Raw genomic sequence first — 18,977 nt, forward strand, 5'->3', positions numbered from 1 at the left:
CAAGCCACGTCCCCCCAAACCCGTATGTATGCTCGTGACCCTTTTGGGACCCAGCCGCAGGACCGAACGTTGGGAGAAGAGACTTTATTCGAACGCTCAATCCATGACAACCACTCTGGTCCACCTGCTCCAATTGATTTGTTCTGAGAGTCCTCCGTATGACTTGAGAGGGCAGATGGTTTGCAATACGCTGGCATCCGGCCGAGCTCCGAATTGGGGGCACATGACCTTGGGAGGTACGCAAATAGGCTTCCGGCATGCGTACTTTTCACTCAGTGCCCGTGTTCCGCTCCAATTAATTGATCGTTGAGCACTCAAGTTCTTCTGGGCAGGCAAGCTACCAACAACCCAGCACATACATGCTCATGTACGACATGAACAGTTGACCTAGCTAGGTAGGTAGGTAGCCAGGGCCCAGGTAGATAGAGCAAATAAAAGAAAGATGTTCGTCTCCGTGTGGACTCATATATTAACTCCAGACAACCAATGCCTATCATTACTCGGCCAATGGATGGAGACTGCCAAAGGGTCGTCTGGAGTCCGCGAGGGACGGGCAGGTGATTTATGTAATGGCCGGAGATTTAGTACGGATGAGGGATGGGGAAGGGCTCATTCCCCCCGCACTCTTGCAGTGAAGCCATGTCGCTAGTAGCCCACCTGCCCAGCTAGGAATCGGGAACGGGCTGGGCTTGTCGTAGGGCCCGTTGGCTGGCAGCGGGCTGGGGGGAAAAAAAACAGACTGGAGAGAGGAGTTGAGGTGAGAGGCGGGCAGTGGGCAGCTTGTGCTACCCTCCCTATCGACTATCAGGAAACCCGCCTTTGACTAATAAAAAGCTTCCCCGTCCTACAAAAACACCCCTCGTCCCACTTCATCGCCGTCCCGCCTTTTGAGCCTTCGAAAGCCCTCAAAAACCGCCGCAAACCGAACTATCTTCACTTTTTCCCAAGCGACGTGGGGGGGGCTTTCCTACAGCACACCACTTTCCCATCGCGCAAGAAACATTCGACCGTGTGCTTGAGTCGCAAGGTTCCCGTCAGGCCATCAGGCCACCGGCCCGTCATCACCACCTGTTGCCATGTCCCAATTCCCGAGTCAACAACCGCCAAGTCAACAACAGCAGCCACCGCTACCACAGCAGCAGCAGCAGCAGCAGCAACGCCAAACTTCAGAATCCGGCGCGGACCCTTCGCCGCAGCCTCCCCAGCACAAGCGGGTATACCAGGTGAGTTCCCATTGCCAATGCGACGCGGTTGCGACAAGTCTAAGCCGAGCTCCAATGCTGACCAATGTGCTGTTCTCGTTACCGTGTAGGCTTGCATACCATGCCGACGCCGCAAAGTGCGCTGCGACCTGGGCAGCGTCGATAGCCCACACGACCCCCCGTGCGTCCGCTGCCGGCGCGAAAGCAAGGAGTGCTACTTCAGTGCTACACGTAGGAAGCGCAAGCACGACGAAGATGGCGAGGAGGAGGGTGACGAGGCCTACATCGTGCGCAACGGCCGAAAGCAACACCACCTGAGCTTGTCGGAAGCCTCACCGCCGCCGTCAATCAACAAGCATGCGTATCGCAACGTTCCGCTGACGCCCGGAGGCTCCACGGGCAGGAACCAGCCTCTCAAGCGCCCGGACTCGGACCAGGACAGTGGTGGAAAGAGCCGGGGCGGTAGCCTCGCTGATATTGGCGACGGCGAGCCGAATGCGCAGATGGAGAATCTGGAGGCACAGTCGGTTATGCGCCAAGAGGTCTACGGGCCACACGATGCTTTGGACCTTCTTTACAAGGCTGCTACGAACAAGTCAGTCCAATACATACCCCCCGGCGCGCAAATGTGGCAAATTCGGACTGCCTACTAACTGCTACTACAGTGTTCACGGAGACGCCATGCATCGCCGACAGGAGAGCATCAGTACAGTGGCGCAGCCATCGCCGGCTACCATTCAAACCAAGACTCCTAATGATTCGCTGTTGAACGCTCATGTTCAACCAAGCCGTGTTCAGTCCAAGTCTGCCGAGCCCATTGACCCGCGTCTGATGACGGGAGCTCAAGGCTACGATAAAGAGACGCTTGACAAGATGCTCGACCTTCATCTGGAACCCGGGTACGAGGACGCGCTGAAGGCTTGGTCCCGTTTCCGCTTCGTTCGCGCTGGTTGGTTTACTAGCCAAGAGGCCATCAAGTACATTGCATAGTAAGTAGTAGATAGTATGCTACCGCGAGACTATTGGCTAACGTCTAGAAGCTACTTCAAGTTTTTGTCCCCCATGACTCCCATATCGCCACCTACGTTTGGAAACCCAGGGACTCACTACACCCTCTTAATCGAGGAGCCTATTCTCGCGGTCACCTTACTTACAATCGCGTCGAGATACTACATAATATCTGGCCCAGGTGGCCATTGCAGATCGCACGCTATCCACGAGGAGCTCTGGCGGTACCTGCGCCGTATGATCGAAAGATGCGTTTGGGGCCAAGAGGCCTTCGGTGGCGGGTTCTGCGGCTCAGGAGCCGACGAGTCTCTTACTTCGAGCACAGCTCCCTGGCGCGGCTTAAGAAAGGGGAGCTTACGCACACTGGGCACCATCGAATCGTTGATGATTTTGACCGAGTGGCATCCGCGTGCTCTGCACTTCCCTCCAGACGAAGCTATTGACGAATTGATGTTGCCTTCTTATGACGCTAACATGCACACTGATGAGGATGGAAATTTCCGCGGTGACGTTGGCGGAAAAAGAATCGAGGGATGGCTCGAGCCAGCCTGGAGAAGTGATCGAATGTGCTGGATGTTGCTGAGTACCGCGATGGGTCTTGCATATGAGCTGGGTGTTTTCGATAACATCGAGGAACTACTGGCGACAAATGCAATCACTCGACCTGAATATGAAGACGAAGGTTACCGTCTCCGAGCACTGCGGATCAAGCGTCTGTTGCTGATATATGCCACGCAGTTGGCGGGTAGGCTGGGATGGACAAACATGGTGCCGGAAAGCATCCGATCAAGCGACCCCGCGCTCAGGGGCTTCAAGCAACGGCCCTCGACGAACGACGGCAACACGCCTGGTACGAACACATCTTCCGCTACTTTCAACTACGTCCCCGATGTGGATCTTGATGACCGCATCATCCATTGTTGGGTTGGTGTCAGTAATGCCATGCACCTTGGGAACGAGAGGCTCTTCCGATCCCGCAAGCACACTACCGAAATCATTCAGACCGGCAAGTACACGGCTATGCTCAAGGACTTCCAGCCTATCCTGAAAGACTGGTGGAAGGATTTCGAGCGTTTCCAGGATATGCCCCCATACATCCGCCACATCCTCACAATCGAGTACGAATATGTCCGGATATATGTGAATTCATTAGCTTTGCAAGCCGTCGTCGAAAGATGTACCAATAAAGCTGGCCGCCCGAGCAACGGCACCCAAGGCCCAGGTGCGAATGGACAGTCCATGCTGTCTCCTCAAACGCAATCTTTCCTAGGCGCACTTCCTCTCGGCCACCTCGGCGACTTCCGTTCTGAAGACCAGCAGTTTGTGAAGGAAGTAGTGGAGGGAAGCCGGAACCTACTCCGGACCGTGGTGCATGGTTTGCTGCCGGATGGTTATCTGAAGCATGCGCCAGTCCGCACATACTTCAGAATCATCAGCGGGGCTATGTTTCTTTTGAAAACATTTGCGCTTGGTGCCCCGAAGTCCGATATCAACCTCAGCATCATGCTTATGGACCAGACTGTTGCGGGTCTTCGGGGATGCGTTGTCGACGATGTTCATCTCGGTATCCGTTTCGGTGACCTGCTCGAATCCCTTACCTATCGACTGCGCAGCAGGTTTAAGCATGCGCCTACGCAGAACATGCAAAACGATTCAAGGAGTGGCGACGTAAGCCGGGCCGAGAGTGCCAACGGCCAGCTTTCACATCCCATCGGCATAGAAAGTGGGTATTTGTCTTCTAAACTTAAGGAGTCTTTGGGTGAGTATATCCTTACCACCTTGAAATTCCGCGTCAAACGTATAAGAGGCCCAACTGACAAAATTCTCAATAGATCGGTCCACTACCCCGTCCATGCCGATCACTGCTACGCCTTTCGATTTGAATACGTCTAATTACACATTCATGCACGGCGCATCGTCTCTCCTAGGATCGCATACGCCGGCCGTGAGTGGCTCGGCGCTCGACCACAGCATCAGCGACAACATTTTTGAGCCAGGCACGGAGTGGACCAACCCAGAGGACCCCACGTGGTATCTGCCTCCAGGGCCTGGGTTGTTCCAGAATATGGGCGAAAACTCCAATGTGACAATGACGGACCAGGGCGTCAACATTGGCGGACTTGACTTGCTGGACTACATGGCCATGGACCCTTCCAACTTCAACGCAATGGAAGGTTCGGGCTTCTGATTGCTGTGATGTTTTCCTATTACTTTCGGCAAGTCGGGGACATTCCAAATAATGACTGAAGTGACATTACTTCCTTATCTAATAGTCTGGGGAATTACTACGGGGCGTTTCGGGGAATGCGAGCAAACGATAGGTGTTTTTGCTTCTTTTTTTCTTCTTCGGCTTCAAGGACTTTTATTATTGCTGTGTGTCTCACGACGTGGACATTTTGGGTGATTGAGGCAGGTACGCGCAATGTTGAGGTGGAGGATCAGTTGTGATGACGACGAGTTTCACGATGGAAAGATACCCAGAATGACTTTAGGACTGGCTTCTCGAGATTCATGGCTTAGCTAGCAGGAGCGGTTGAGGAAAACGAAAATGGCGTAATTCAAATATATAGGTAGCGATTGGAGTGTTCATTAATCAAGGCAGTTGATGTTAGGATTCGTTATTAGTACTGCAATGTGAGGGCGATTGGTTGACCTGTTTCTCATTTCGGCATTCAACCTCGAAACACATTCTGGAGCGTGCATGACGATATTTAGCCAAAGAAGAAAGCAAATCGATTGACATAAGTGACGGGCACAGACTATACTTTTGCTGGTCGTGATGGTTGAATGGTGGGCGTCCGTCCAGAGTGTGCGTGGCCAGCCACAGTAAGCGAATCTGTCTAGTACGCCGATAAGCCATCCTACCCTCAACAAAGCAACCGGTGAGATGGCCGAGTTGGTTATGGCGTCAGGTTAAGGTCACCTTAATATCTTCATCCTGGTGGAGCAATCCGCGTGGGTTCGAATCCCACTCTCATCACTGAGATTACCACGCTCTTCTGTACACAGAAGAACTGCTTCCTTTTTCCTCTTTTTTTTTCTTTGCATTTTTTACACCCAAACCTGGTCGGTGTTGTTTTGGTTTTAGTACAGTGTGAAAAGCCGTTTGATTTGGCTTGCTTGCACTGCGGTCCCTGATCGAGTACCTTCTAAATCCTTTATTTTGACCACTTCCAGTCCTCCACTATGTTCATTTCATCTTTCACATCCAGCTATCTATCTGGCTTGGGTATCTTTGTCTATGCTACAATGGGATCGGTGCACTTCTTTCCGGAGTTCGACACGTGCCTCAAATGACCGCTGGAGCCTCTGACTCGGGCAATGTCCATCCCAGCTACTCAACATCGGAGGCAAACCTCATTCCCGGCAGTTATTGCCGTGAGGCGGGCAGTCAGCGCCACGCCACCTGGAGTCATGAGAAGTAGGTACAGTACCCGAGGGAAGCCTGGATCTGTTTCTCAGTCCGTGGGTGTCTGTTCGATCTAGCTTCGTGAGCGAGTCGTCCGAACCTAGCTGGTTTACCATCGGCAGATGTCCCATATTCAATTCTCATCTGAAAACCGCCAGTCGTCAATTGAGCTATGCTAATGGTGGCGAAGATGACGATGGCAAGGGTTTGGAAGATGATAATGGCATGATCATTGATTCAGGTTCCTCGAGAAGGTCCTCTGTAAGTCCAGCGATAGATCTGTCTAGGTAACGATCTCTTGCCCGACATCGTCGCCGCATCATCGTACCTGCCAACTACCATCCCGCCCGAGCCTTCTGGTAAGGTGGTTTCCAGGCGAAGACGTTATATCGGTGGAAATCATCATCCTCCTCAACGAACCCAAAGTTCCTGTTACCGCTGGAACTAAACGCCGCCGCGTCCGACTTGGTGTGCGCCAGCGGCGGGATAGGCGTGAACAGCATCTCGTGCATCATCCTATTTTCCTCCGGGCTATGCAGCTGATAGTACATCAAATTTCGGTCCTTTCTCGATGCTTGCTGCGTCACTCTCTTCACCAGCTTTCTGCTCTTCTCCTTGGCACCGCGGTCTATGAGCATCTCCCAGACGGCCCCGGCGAGATTCCAGAACCAGCGCCAGAGGGCCGGTAAGCTCGCGCAGATGATGTTTGAATGCACTTCTATCATGGACACCATGCCGGTTTCGACATTGGTCCCTGCAACAAAGGGATTGGGCCCGGTCAGCTGTGGTCAGCTTGCGAGGGGCCGTTGATTTCCTGGTTCACCCAAAATGAAAGTGTTGATAGATGGGGTGGCTTACATGTGAGGTCCACTGAGGTGCCGTATTCCACAAGATATTTGAGCCTTACGATACTCGTGATGGTGGCGCTGTTTCGAGTGTGCGAGCATGCTGTCAATGCCAGGATGCCCACGTCATCTCCGAGACCACTAAATTCAAACAGGCTGATGGCTAGGCAAGACTTACATGAATGCGAAGCCGAACAGCAGTGAGACGCTGAGCTTCTTCTTGATGCTCATCTGCATGCGGAACAGGTGGGGCAAGGGCAGGATGATCATGAATATGTCCTCGGCGATGGTGAGGGCGCCCGTCGCGTAGCCGACCGCCTGGATGTCGAGGCACTTGCTGCTTGACCGGAGCGACGGGATCCAGGTGGCCTGGACGGGCAGGCACTGCAACACGACGACGGCGGTGAAGGCGACGCCCGAGCAAAAGTAAAATACGAACCCGACTTTGACGACGCGCCGAATCCACGTCACGTGGGCGAAGATCTGCCGGATGAGGCACAAGATGGCGACTTTCGCCAGCGTCTTGACCAGGCTGTAGACGACCTGCCCCGCGTATACGAGCTGTAGTAGCGCGGGCGCGTGGGCTGGATCCACGTCCCAGAGGTGCAGGCCGAAGCCCAGGAAGCCGGTGGCTAGAATCAGGGCGTCGGCGGAGAGGGCCAGGATCTGTTGTTCGCTTGGCGTGGTAAGCTTTCTTGGGTACTGCCGAGGAACGATGTACGAGGTGCCTGGGGACTTGTCTGCTTACTGAAGCTAACACTATGATGATGTCGTCGCCGAACAGCTTCCCCGATATTGTATATCGCGCCACGAGACGGGCAATCACGATCGGAAACGTAAGCGCGATGGCGACGGAGCTGGTGATCTTGACTTGCAGCACCCTCGACTCCTTGGGGTACGGTGCACATAGCTGTTCTCTGACCTCGGATGCCCCTGTTGAGACCCGGGTGTATCAGATTAGATGTGTCGGTGTAAGTGTCGGTCACTTGTTCTCGCGAGAGAGGCTGGTTTCGACGGATATCACTCACGGATTGAGTCTTCCATGTTGCAAGAGCTCTCCACACAAACTGCTACGTCCAAGAGCAAGGCGTGGTCGGTGCAGAAACAGTCGGACAATGCCTTGGTGTTCGTCAGGGGGCATTTGCCCGTGCCGAGCGAGGTGACGATACATGGACGCTTGTTGTTTTCATGACGTCAACTTCCAGCAACCAATCGGGTGTATTAATCACTCCGTGGACGACGTACAGCACATGAGGGTAGCGATGCCACCAGAGTTAAGATTTCTGTACCAAAGTTTGTTTGAGCACCGGCCATGGGTATCAACAGCATGATCGCGATGCTCAGGGGCAGTATGAACCGCCAGCTCGACATATCGTGAACCGGGCATGCAATACAGGGTCTTATTGGTACAACATTGGAAATAAAAGAAATATCGAAAGACCGGGACGTGCCCGTCTAAGAATTGTCGAACCTGAGTTGCTCTATTTCAGATTCACATCGGATTACATGTACGAACAGACCTTCTTGAGCTACTAGCTAGGCTAGGCTAAGATATTCAGCTATGGTGTTTATTGCTCGACTGAATCATCTGAAGCTGTCCATCCCAAATATCTTCGAGTCAAACATGACAGGAAAGCAGGCCATAGGAGGGGCTCCCGTGGTAGGTTTGCTTGAGCGAGTGCTTGCTGCCATTCCGCCCGAGCCAGCCTCCACTTCCACACGGACCGGAGCCCGTTTCAGACTGCGCATAAGTTTATTTCTACTGCAGTTCCTCAAACACTGACTGATATCGACGTCACTTCGAAATATCCGGAGGGAATCTTCTCGTGGCGGGTCCTACTCGTGCTTCAACGGGGGTGGAATCCCGTGGGGGCCGATATCCTTGTTCGGCTTTTCTGGTCGTACAGTGCTCAAGGTCCGCCAAGGAAAGGAATAGACGACGCATCGCCAATTCTAGCTACAGCTTTTGAGTTGTTTTTCGGTTGTCTGGCAATACGTACGAGCTCTCTGGTATCGCGAGGTGCGTCCTGTGGGTCAGTCCGGCGGTGGAGGGGATTTACTCTAAAACTACGCTCTCGTGGGCATATCCAGGGGTATGGGAGCAGCAAACATCACTTCGAGATGTTACGTTTCATCGGATTCTACTTCTTTCGAGGTGCTCCCGCTGCTGTCCCTCCTTTTGTTTCGTTTTGTTTGGCTGCTTGTTGTTGCAGGATACCAGCGTCTTGGTGCTCATATCCAGACGAATACTCGCGAGAGACCCGGGGGAGCCGGGATCCGCAAGAACGTCTGTCGCGTAGGCCCGGAGGTTGACGCGTGCCTGAAGTAGAGGCGCTTGCCGATGCGCTCGGGGCCGCAAAGGAGAGACTCGGCTAGGGATCCAGGCCGGGTGGTCGGTGAGGACGATGACAACGCAGTTTTGCACGGCCGCGGCCACCCCGATCAGGAGGTTGAGTGGGCCGTACAACGTCGGGCCTATGGTTGTATGCACAAAGGCCTGCTGCTGGTCGGTCTTTGATGCCGGTCTTGTTGCCACGCTGCCAAACAATACCGGGGAGTGGTACAGAACAGAACCCCATCCTCTCCAAGGTGCAGCCGTGGTTAAAAATTAGAAGACAGAAACCTTTCAAGCATTCATTGGTGTGGAATTATGCTGAGGCAGTGGTTTATTGTATGTTTTGGCGGTCCCTGTGCCGGGGTGAATTGGTATATGAGACAGTCATGATTCTTCTACTTCGCAAGTCAAATAGGGTAGTTTGTATGAGGTTCTTGAGCGGGTTTGATGACGTGGCTAATCGCCTGTTCAATAAAAGCCCTCTAGCCCCAGTAGTGACATCCTAAGGATAACGAACAGCCTGAGATGGCCCATGTTTTTCGAGTTAGTCATGGAGACGAGTGAGCAGACCCGGAGCCTTAGCATGAATAGAAAAGTCTTGTTCCAACTTTGGGTGCGCATCTACTTCGCTGTATGCCACCACCCTACATTTAGCCTCGGGGCGAGTGAAGTGTTGAACAAGAGCTTCATAAAGCCGTACGTATACATCAGTCCTGCAAGCGCTGTTGGGCCTTCCTCTTTTATTTGGCCCCACGTTTTATCTTTATTCATTATCCAGAAGAGACGGAGGCGCCAGTAATGCCATGGACAAGATTCCTGAGGGGACACGCTGCCAATCTTCGGAGAACATTAATTCCGGTATGGACTGTTGAGAACGTGGTCACTCGAATAAATGCCCGAATGGTACCTTCTTTTTGAGTCGACATGTGTGGCGTTTGCTCGGTTTTGAGGCACTTGCTTCTGCTGGCCGGCGCTGGTATGGGTCGAAAAGCAAAAGAGCCAACGAGTCTACTGCCAGTCTTGCTAATATTCTTGTACGGAAGGCACTCCCCGGAGCAACCACTCCCTGCTATTATGCTTACCTTAGGTACACACAAAACATGCCCCAATCTGGCAGCCGCATCCAGTAATTGGAAGGTGCAATTGCACATACACACAACGACAGCAGGCAGTCAGGTTTCCAACAACAACAGCAGCAGCAGCAGCAATATGTGACGCCCAGCAGCGCAGGAAGGTCATCATCCCTCCCCCATCATCATACCATCTTCAAGAATTCAGTGTTCAGTTAGAAACATCCACTCATCCAGAAACATCCCCCAGAAACATCAACATGGACCCTTTCGACCCCTCCAACGGGGGCCACAACCCCTTCAGGCACGACTATAATCAGTGGACACTGAGAGACGCCGTCTTGGACCAGCAAACAATCCCTGCCCTCCTAAAATGCCTGGTCTCGACTCGGATATATGCACCCGAATCATACGAAGAAGTCCGCAACTCGGTGTTCAACGACATGCTCCAGGTCCAGCAGCTGCCCCTCATTGAGCACATGCTAAATAATGGGTACATGCCCGTGTCCGAGGTCGAGCCTTGGGTCATCGCACAGCACGTATCCAAGGAGGTCGTCGAATTGCTCCTCGCTCGAGGCTGGGACATCAACAAGCAGGACTACAAGTCTTTTCGGGACCCTACGGGAACGGAAGGCGGCGACCGCCTGCTAAACTACCTCGCCCGGGAACACGTCGGCGGCAACGGAGAATTGGCCCGGTGGCTCGTGGCAGAGAAGGGGGCCAGGCCGGACGGTTTCACTGGCGCCTGGGACCGCAAAGAACCAGAGCCCGTGCTGGACCAGGTTGCTCAGTTCGGCACCGTCTCCTTGTACAAGTTCCTCGAGGAGCGCGGCGCGAGACCTGGCCCCCGCGTGCTGCACCTTGCCGTGGACATGGCAGCGAGTATGCGAGTCGACCCGTCGACTCCTGACGGCAAACCACCGATCAGCGAATACAACAGCTATAACTTCGACGACGGCGGCAAATCGGCTGCCAGAGCGGAGATGTTGCGGTTCCTAGTCGAAGAGCGCGGCCTGGATGTGAACAAGATCGACTCGAACGTCGCCCACGCGCCAGAGAAGGGATACTTCGGCACGCCGATTGCATATGCGGCCGGGTGGCTGCATGGGGCAAAGGTGGTGGCATGGTTACTTAAGAAAGGTGCCAATCCGAACATTCGAGGTCCCTGCTGGCCCGAGCAGAACGCCTATGACCGCGCGAGAGAGCGGCGCGCGTACGAGGTCTTGACGGTTCTCCAAGCACCCGAGGAGGACTATGTCGGCCTTCCATTGGTCACCAAGATGGGCAAGAAGCAAGGGTGAGCGAGTACCATTCTATTGATTGACACGATACAAACATGGGTATGCATCGGAGGAGTTGTGAAGAAGAGCAAGGCGATAGCCAGATTCCCGATCGTTACTGTGCACACCTTCGCTCAGTAATCGAATCAATAAGAGACGAACTTTCTCACACCTCGCCTTGAATACGAATCGACGGCCTGTATAAGCAGTTCTGAGATCAGGATGTAATTCTCTTCTTTCAGGAATCCTTCAGAGATACGTATGACGTACCGTCAACGCCAGTGTAGAATCACTTGTCAAGTCCAAGAAATACCGCGGCTAGCGCGATATGACTCCTACCCTGCCTGGCATCTCTACTAAGGAAAAATGTTGATATCATCCATCTACAAGGGTGGCGTCGCATCGTACCACTCCTTCTGCCAGCCCCTTGCCTCCGGTCTAGCCGCGGCGATTTTAAATGTGCCTATCTTTAACAATATAGCACCCAGACAATATCTGTATACCAATGGCAATGCCTCGTATGGTCGTCGTCGGACAGCGGCACATAAGAGATGCCCGTATTACCAATATTTCTAATCACATCGAGACTGCCAGCGCCACCGATGTCGTCGTCGACAACATTTGCTGACTCTGGCGACGTCACCGTCGCTTATGGGTCCAGTCTACGATCATCTTCGCTTAGATATGTGTGTACGTCCTCGAGTCCTCAAGTCCTTTCAGCTGGCGGCTGGAAGGCGTCGAAAGTACCGGCGTTAGCGGTGTGTGGAAAGAGGCGTCATCACTGCGAAGTAGGGATGGATAACAATGCTACTGTGATTCCTGGCGTCACTGACTGCCAAATCGGAAGGGGGGACAGGAACTATAAGCTCGGGATATGAAACGTACAATGGCCAGTTCTAGAATGTAGGAGGCTGAAGTTGCGTGCTACCCCAACTGTTTATGGGGAGACGCAGGAAGGAACTATCTGACCCCGGAGGGACGGACTGTGTAACCACACTTCATTGAACCGCGTCGTACTATCGGATGCCCTGTTTAGGGCTGGCTGTTGTGCTATCGTATTGCTGATAGGTTGCGATTTAAGGGCTTCGGAAGCGATAGCCGGTCGAGTCGGCTTCCCTTCGGACCGTTTGGGTGGCTGACAATGACGACGGAGGGAAGACCTGCGATGAAACCATCGTGAAAAATCATCACATGAAAACTGTTTTCATTGGTGCTTTCTGATGGCGGGCACCCTTTCGTATTTCCGAGGGACCTCGGCTCGGATCGGATAGCCGCCTCGTATAGAGGATCGCGAATAGTTGCTCCGGGCGGGCGGGAGGCGCTGCAGAGAAAGGGAGGGCCGTCGCAGCGAAGGACTCGAAATAGACGGGCCTGAGTTCAAGTAACGCGCATCGTGATGACTCGAGGCTTTTCGTCTGCCTCGCAGGGCTGAAAGGATTTTGACATCGAATTAAAGTTGGCCAAAAATGGGCCCTGAGTTGACAATCGCGATAAGACCCCGGATCTTGAGGCTTGTTTGGTCGTCAGTCGTTTAGTGGTCGGTCGCTTTCTCTTTTCTTGCTGCAGCGCGGCTGTCTGTCACCATTGCCGATGGTGTAAGCAGGTCCCCCCGGAGGACGCGGTAAATGGCTTACGCTGATGCGTTATATTGGACAGGTGAATATGCACCTATCGGTATATCAAACCGGAGACAGCCTTTTAAATACTCGTAGCCTTGTAAGTCATGTAGCTGTGATGGAGAGGGCCCAGGATCGTGCAAGTGTTAAGCTTCCTCAGCAAGCAAAGCAAGAACAAGCCAAAGAGCATTGCCAAGATGGTTGCAGCCAAAGTCTTGTATTTTTCGGGAGAAATCCCCCAGGGCGACCCCGAGGGCGATCAGCGAGCCCTCTTCCGCAAGCTGCACCTTCTCAGCAAAGAGCGAGACAATGTGGTGTTAGCATCCTTCCTACACTCCGTGACACTGGCAGTCAAGGACGAGTGCAGTCAACTGAGCCGGCCACAACGAGAACTCACCCCCCTTTCGAAAGCGTCCTTGACTTGACAGATCATGTGGTCCAGCTGCGAAAGACGCCGCTCGGAGGAGCCATCGAGCGAGTCTTGGTGCTTGTTTTCCAGTTGGGAAGCTTCATTGCGTAAGTTCTACCCCTGAGACACTAACAGGAGAATACTATACATTTAAAAAGATGACTAATGCTTTTGCCAAGCTACCACGAGGCTCATCCGTTGGAATACAACTTTACGCCCCTGAACGCCTCCCTCATCGAAAGAGGCTCGGGCCTGCTCTCGGCAGCGGCCATCGGCCTGTCGCCGAGCATCTCGATAATACCAGGCATTGCCCAAGACCTTGCCCGGGTCTCGTTCCGGTTTGGGCTGGTGGTCGATCAGGTCTGTCGATCTCTGGAGGTGTCCAAGGAGGAGATCAATGCCGATGGCGCTTGGGTATACTGTGTGCACGGGGTGGATGAGAACGACGCGCGTGAATACGCTGAACAGTTCAATGAAGCCAAAGTCAGTAGAGAGCACCGGGATACAAGTCATTGGAGATCAATTCGCTAACAATACGTCCAAACAGGGATATCCTCCAACCAACTGCGCCTCGGTATTCAACGTAGACAATGCCGGAGGCTCCGTCAGCATAGGCGGACCGCCCAAGACGCTGGAGGCGCTCTTCTCCGAGTCCGACGGCTTCAAGAAGACCAAGAACGTGGCCATGAAGAAAATCCAGGGCATGTGGCACACCGACCGCGTGTACGGCACGGAGCACGTCGGGCCCATCATCCCCGAGTTCGACTCCGCGCGGGCGTTGCACATTCCGCTGATCTCGCCGGTCAGCGGAGAGCCGTTCCAGAAGACCGAAGTTGGGCCCTTGCTCGAGCAGATCATGGAGGAGATCCTGACCGAGCGGGTGCGGTGGGACTTGATCATCGACACCGTCTTCAAGCAACTGAAGCAGATGGCGCCCGAATCGGCGCAGCTGGTCAGCATACAGCCGTCTCACTACAACCACAACCTGGTAGAGCGCTGGCGGGCCGAGCTGCCCGACGCGGCCGTGTCCGACTTCGCCCTGATGCCCGCCGCCCTGGACCTCCCCCTCGGCACGAGCCCGCCCAGGGACACCAAGTCGTCCAAGATCGCCGTCGTGGGCCTGGCGTGCCGCTTCCCGGGCGCCGACAGCACCGACGCGTTCTGGGCGCGCCTGATGCGCGGCGATGACATGCACCGGCCCGTGCCGGCGGACCGGTTCGACGTCGCGACGCACGTGGACCCCACCGGCAAGACGCCGAACGCGTCCAAGACGCCCTTCGGTTGCTTCGTCGACAACCCGGGCCTGTGCGACGCCATGTTCTTCGGCATGTCGCCGCGCGAGGCCGAGCAGACGGACCCGATGCAGCGGCTCGCTCTCGTCACGGCCTGGGAGGCGCTCGAGAGTGCGGGCTTCGTCGACGGGCGCGGCGGCGTCGCTGTGCATCGCCGGCGCGTCGGGACGTACTACGGCTAGGCCAGCGACGACTACCGCGAGGTCAACTCGGGGCAGGAGGTCGGGACGTACTTCATCCCCGGCGGGTGCCGCGCGTTCGGGCCCGGGCGGATTAGTTATTTCTTCAACTTCTGGGGGCCCAGCTTCAGTGTCGACACGGCGTGCTCGTCGAGTTTGGTGGCGATTCAGGCGGCGTGCTCGGCGTTGTGGAGTGGGGATGTGGATATGGCCGTTACTGTAAGAAGTTTGCCAACCTATAATTTGAGGCCTATGAGCATATGGGTGCTGACCAATCGCGACTTTCGCTTATAGGGAGGGATGAACATTATCACGAACTCGGATGTGTATGCAGGGCTCAGCCAAGGCCACTTCCTCTCCCCCACTGGGGGCTGCAAGACTTGGGACGAGGGAGCGGACGGATATTGTAGATCAGGTATGTCCCCCTTTTTTCACACATAGCCGCGGATGTTTGAGACTTGCTACTGACCAGCTTTTAATTAAATAGATGGAGTTGGAAGCGTGGTCCTGAAGAGGCTCGAGGACGCCGAAGCCGACAACGATAACATCCTCGCCGTGGTCCTAGCGGCGGGCACCTCTCACTCGGCGGAAGCCGTCTCGATCACGCACCCCCACGACGGGGCCCAAGCCATGCTGTACGACCAGATCGTCCGCCGCGCCGGGATCGACCCCCTGTCGGTAGGTTACGTCGAAATGCACGGCACCGGGACACAAGCCGGCGACCCTACGGAGATGAGATCGGTGACCAACGTCTTCGCCCCTGCCCGTCATACTGGCCACCGACCGGTCCCTCTGCATGTCGGCTCCGTCAAAGCCAACATGGGCCACGGAGAGATCGCTGCGGGCATCATGGCTTTCATCAAGGCCATTCTAGTCTTCCAGAACGGCACCATTCCGCCGCACATCGGCGTCAAGACGGGCCTGAATCCGGCACTGCCCGACCTGAGCAAGATGGGTATCGTTATTCCCTACGAAGCGGCCAATTGGAACCCATCAGACAAACGGAAGCGACTGGCCATGGTCAACAACTTTGGCGCCGCGGGAGGCAACACGGCCATGATCATCGAAGAGGCCAGCCCCAAGCCGCGAGTGGGCGAGGACACACGCGGATCCCACGCCCTTACGGTCTCGGCCAAGACGGCCCAATCTCTCAGCTGGAACATCAGGAACCTTGTCGAGTACCTCGAATCAATGCCAGACGTATCGCTCGCTGACGTGGCCTACACCCTCTCGGCCAGGCGCCGCCACTTCGAGTGCCGGAAATCCGTCGTCGTGACATCCGTGGCCGACGCGGTCAAGCAGCTCCGGCCGCACATTGAGACGGCCATTTCCCAGACCCCGTGCTCCGTGAAACGGCCCTAGGTCGCCTTCGCCTTTGCCGGCCAAGGCACGGTCTCCATGGGCATCGGAGCGTCGCTTTACCGCGACTCGCCCTCCTTCCGCTCGCAGATCGCCCAGTTCGACAGTCTGGCCCGCCGCCAACACTTCCCGTCCTTCCTGCCGGCCATCGACGAGTCCGGCTCCCGCGAGGCCGGCGGCGCGCCCTTTGAGGTCGCGTGCATCAACAGCCCCAAGGAGACGGTCATCGGCGGCCCCGTCGAGCACCTGGGGCCCCTGTCGGAGCGCCTGACCAAGGCCGGGCACAGGGCGACGCGCCTGGACGTGCCGCATGCGTACCACACCGCGCAGATGGACCTCGTCGTTGACGATCTTATCCGCCAAACCCAGGGGGTTGTTTCCAATAAGCCCAGTATCCCCATCATCTCCCCTCGCGACTCGGCCGTGATCGAGGCCGGCGCCGATATCGACCCGTCGTATCTGCCCGTCTCCCTGCGCAAGACGGTCGACTTCGCGGGCGCCCTGAACGTGGCCTGGGAAGCCGACGTGGTCTCCAAGTCCACCGTCTGGCTCGAGATGGGCCACCACCCCGTCTGCGCCGGCTTCGTCGGCCGCACGCTCCCCGAGACGCGCCTCGCGTGCCCGAGCCTGCACCGCGACACCGACAACTGGACCTCGCTGAGCAAGACGCTGAGCAGCCTCTGGGAGGCCGGCCTGCAGCTCGACTGGGACGAGTACCACCGGCCCTTCGAGCGGGCGCTCCGGCTCGCCAAGAGGCTGCCGACCTACGCCTGGAACAACAAGAACTACTGGATCCAGTACCGCGGCGGCTGGAACTTGACCAAGGGACGCGAGGTCCCGCCCGAGCCGGTGGCGGCGGCGACTATTCCCGCTACGGTCAGCGGGTTCCATACGTCTAGCATCCATCGGTTGTACTCGGAGAACTACGATGGCCCGACGGCACAGGTCTTGGCGGAGTCGGACATGACTGCCCCTGCGCTCAAGGATGTGATTGAAGGGCATGCTATGAACGGCTATGGTGTTGCTTCTTCGGTTAGTTGCCGACTAATCCACCCCCTCGCGGCAAAAACCTCATCCGGCTAACCTTTGATTAGTTCCTTCATGCCGATATGGCATTCACGATGGCCCGACGGATCCAAGAAAGGGGGTTCTCGGCGGAACTCAGCGGCCTGGGCATCAACGTCGCCAACTTCGAGTACCACGACCCCGTCGTCAAACATGCTCAACCGACCCATCCTCATCCCATCCTCGTTAACGCCGAGGCGGATCTCGACCAGAACGCCGTCCAGATCAAGTGGTTCAACCCGGCCAACGAGAAATGGTACTGCCACGCCACGGCCCACTACGAAGACCCCGCGACCTGGCTGTCCGACTGGTCCCGCACCACCCGCCTCGTGACGAGCCGCATCGACGCCCTCAACGCCATGTCCGCAAAGGGCACCGCCAACAAGCTGACCACGGAGCTCGCGTACGCCCTCTTCGGCAAGCTCGTCGACTACGGCGCCATGTACCGCACCATGCAGTCCGTCGTCCTGCATGAGGACGAGGCCGTGGCCGAGGTGGTGTTTCCGCACGACGCGCAGGGCGACTGGACGGTGCCGCCCCCATTTTATCGATGGCTGCGTCTCGCTGTCGGGCTTTATTCTGAACGGCGGGACGTACTTTGACAACACTAACAACTTCTTCATCACGCCGTCCTGGAAGTCGATGCGGTTCGCGAAGCCGTTGACAACCGGGGGGGGCGATACCTCGCTTACGTCCGTATGGTGCCCGAGGCCCCGTCTGATGGCGAGCCTACTTATGGCAGCAATAATCTCACTTCTTACGTCGGCGACGTTTATATCCTCCAGGATGGCGAGATCGTGGGCGTGGATGAGGCCGTCCTGTTCCGGCAGTGGCTTCGGGTGATGCTGAACCGCTTCTTCCGCCCGCTCGGCGCGGGGGCGGCGGCCGCGGCCCCTGCTCCTGCTCCTGCGGCCACGGCGCCTGCCAAGAAGAACAAGAAGTCCAAGTCGAAGCCGAACCCGCTACCGCCCGCAAGCTCTCTGCAGGAGAAGGCCATGGCGACCGCGTTGTTGGCGGCTAAGACTACCGCCCGTCCTACACCCACCTCGGCCATCACCCCGCCCCGGTCCGGCCCGATGAGCAAGACCGGCAGTCCCAAGACGGTGCCGCAGCTCGACTACAGCCTCCTCACGCCCGGCGACACGACGCCCCTGAACGGGCAGACCGGCGGCGGAATCAAGACCCCGGCCACCGAGTCGACCAGCGGCGGCGAAGAAGACGAAGAAGGTACTGAAGATGCTGGTGCCGCGTCGCGCGCCATCGAGATCCTGGCCGAGGAGCTCGCCATCGACAGGGGCCTGCTGACGGACGAGTGCGAGATCGGCGACGTCGGGCTCGACTCGCTCATGTCGCTCGTCATTTCGCAGAAGTTCCGCGAGGAGCTGGGGATCGAGATTCGGGATGCGTTTTACCTCGAGGTGGCGACGATTGGGGATTTGAAGAAGCTGGTTTCCTAGAAGCCACAACCTACGTTGTTATTTGGAGATTGATTGCCGGAATTTTCACCCTGGCCTCTCTCTTTACTTTCCCTCTGGTTCTTGTGTTATCTTTACTCTTGTATAGACTTTTTTTTCTGGAGGGGAGGAAACTCACTCCGATGTCTACGGAGGGCTTTTGCTGGCCTGCGCTGGTATGAGTCGAAAAGTAAAGGAACAAAAAAGGTTGATGTCTACGAAGGTTTAGGATAGCGCTGTGAACAGTCTATGTGCGATATCCTGTCAACGCCTGCGAAGGTACATCCATAGTCATGACACTCATTTTAGATAAGGAAATTTATACTATTTCTATTCTTTCAACCTTTCGACAACCTCGCCGTGCCATCAGCCATGTTGTCTTGTGGCAGCCTACAGGCAGGATATTCTGTCTGTGCGAGATCGTCTTATATCATGTAGTGCCCCGGGTTCAGTA

General features: G+C 55.8%; 4 protein-coding genes across 4 annotated transcripts; 3 read left to right on the forward strand and 1 right to left on the reverse strand.

Annotated features, from left to right (window-relative positions):
• Positions 1 to 1,076: 1,076 nt before the first annotated feature.
• Positions 1,077 to 4,398, forward strand: PG986_014983 (uncharacterized protein; the record flags this gene model as incomplete). Its single annotated transcript, XM_066851205.1, has 5 exons — positions 1,077 to 1,223; positions 1,313 to 1,797; positions 1,868 to 2,191; positions 2,243 to 3,969; positions 4,043 to 4,398. The coding sequence occupies 5 exons, from the start codon at positions 1,077 to 1,079 to the stop codon at positions 4,396 to 4,398; spliced, it is 3,039 nt and encodes a 1,012-aa protein (XP_066693443.1).
• A 1,556-nt stretch (positions 4,399 to 5,954) lies between these two features.
• Positions 5,955 to 7,508, reverse strand: PG986_014984 (uncharacterized protein; the record flags this gene model as incomplete). The annotated part of the gene is made up of 5 exons (XM_066851206.1): positions 5,955 to 6,373; positions 6,478 to 6,620; positions 6,643 to 7,130; positions 7,213 to 7,397; positions 7,493 to 7,508. The coding sequence occupies 5 exons, from the start codon at positions 7,506 to 7,508 to the stop codon at positions 5,955 to 5,957; spliced, it is 1,251 nt and encodes a 416-aa protein (XP_066693444.1).
• Positions 7,509 to 10,129: 2,621 nt separating this feature from the next.
• Positions 10,130 to 11,170, forward strand: PG986_014985 (uncharacterized protein; the record flags this gene model as incomplete). The annotated part of the gene is made up of 1 exon (XM_066851207.1): positions 10,130 to 11,170. One exon carries the CDS (start codon positions 10,130 to 10,132, stop codon positions 11,168 to 11,170), a length of 1,041 nt encoding a protein of 346 aa, XP_066693445.1.
• Positions 11,171 to 12,962: 1,792 nt separating this feature from the next.
• PG986_014986 (polyketide synthase) lies at positions 12,963 to 18,526 on the forward strand (the record flags this gene model as incomplete). The annotated part of the gene is made up of 10 exons (XM_066851208.1): positions 12,963 to 13,126; positions 13,177 to 13,281; positions 13,354 to 13,657; positions 13,722 to 14,612; positions 14,649 to 14,864; positions 14,940 to 15,060; positions 15,133 to 15,938; positions 16,008 to 17,036; positions 17,099 to 17,599; positions 17,780 to 18,526. 10 exons carry the CDS (start codon positions 12,963 to 12,965, stop codon positions 18,524 to 18,526), a joined length of 4,884 nt encoding a protein of 1,627 aa, XP_066693446.1.
• Positions 18,527 to 18,977: the final 451 nt, after the last annotated feature.

This window comes from Apiospora aurea (assembly GCF_038362705.1).
Source record: "Apiospora aurea strain CBS 24483 chromosome Unknown utg000010l_segment0_segment0, whole genome shotgun sequence".
Taxonomy (NCBI): Eukaryota; Fungi; Ascomycota; class Sordariomycetes; order Amphisphaeriales; family Apiosporaceae; genus Apiospora; species Apiospora aurea.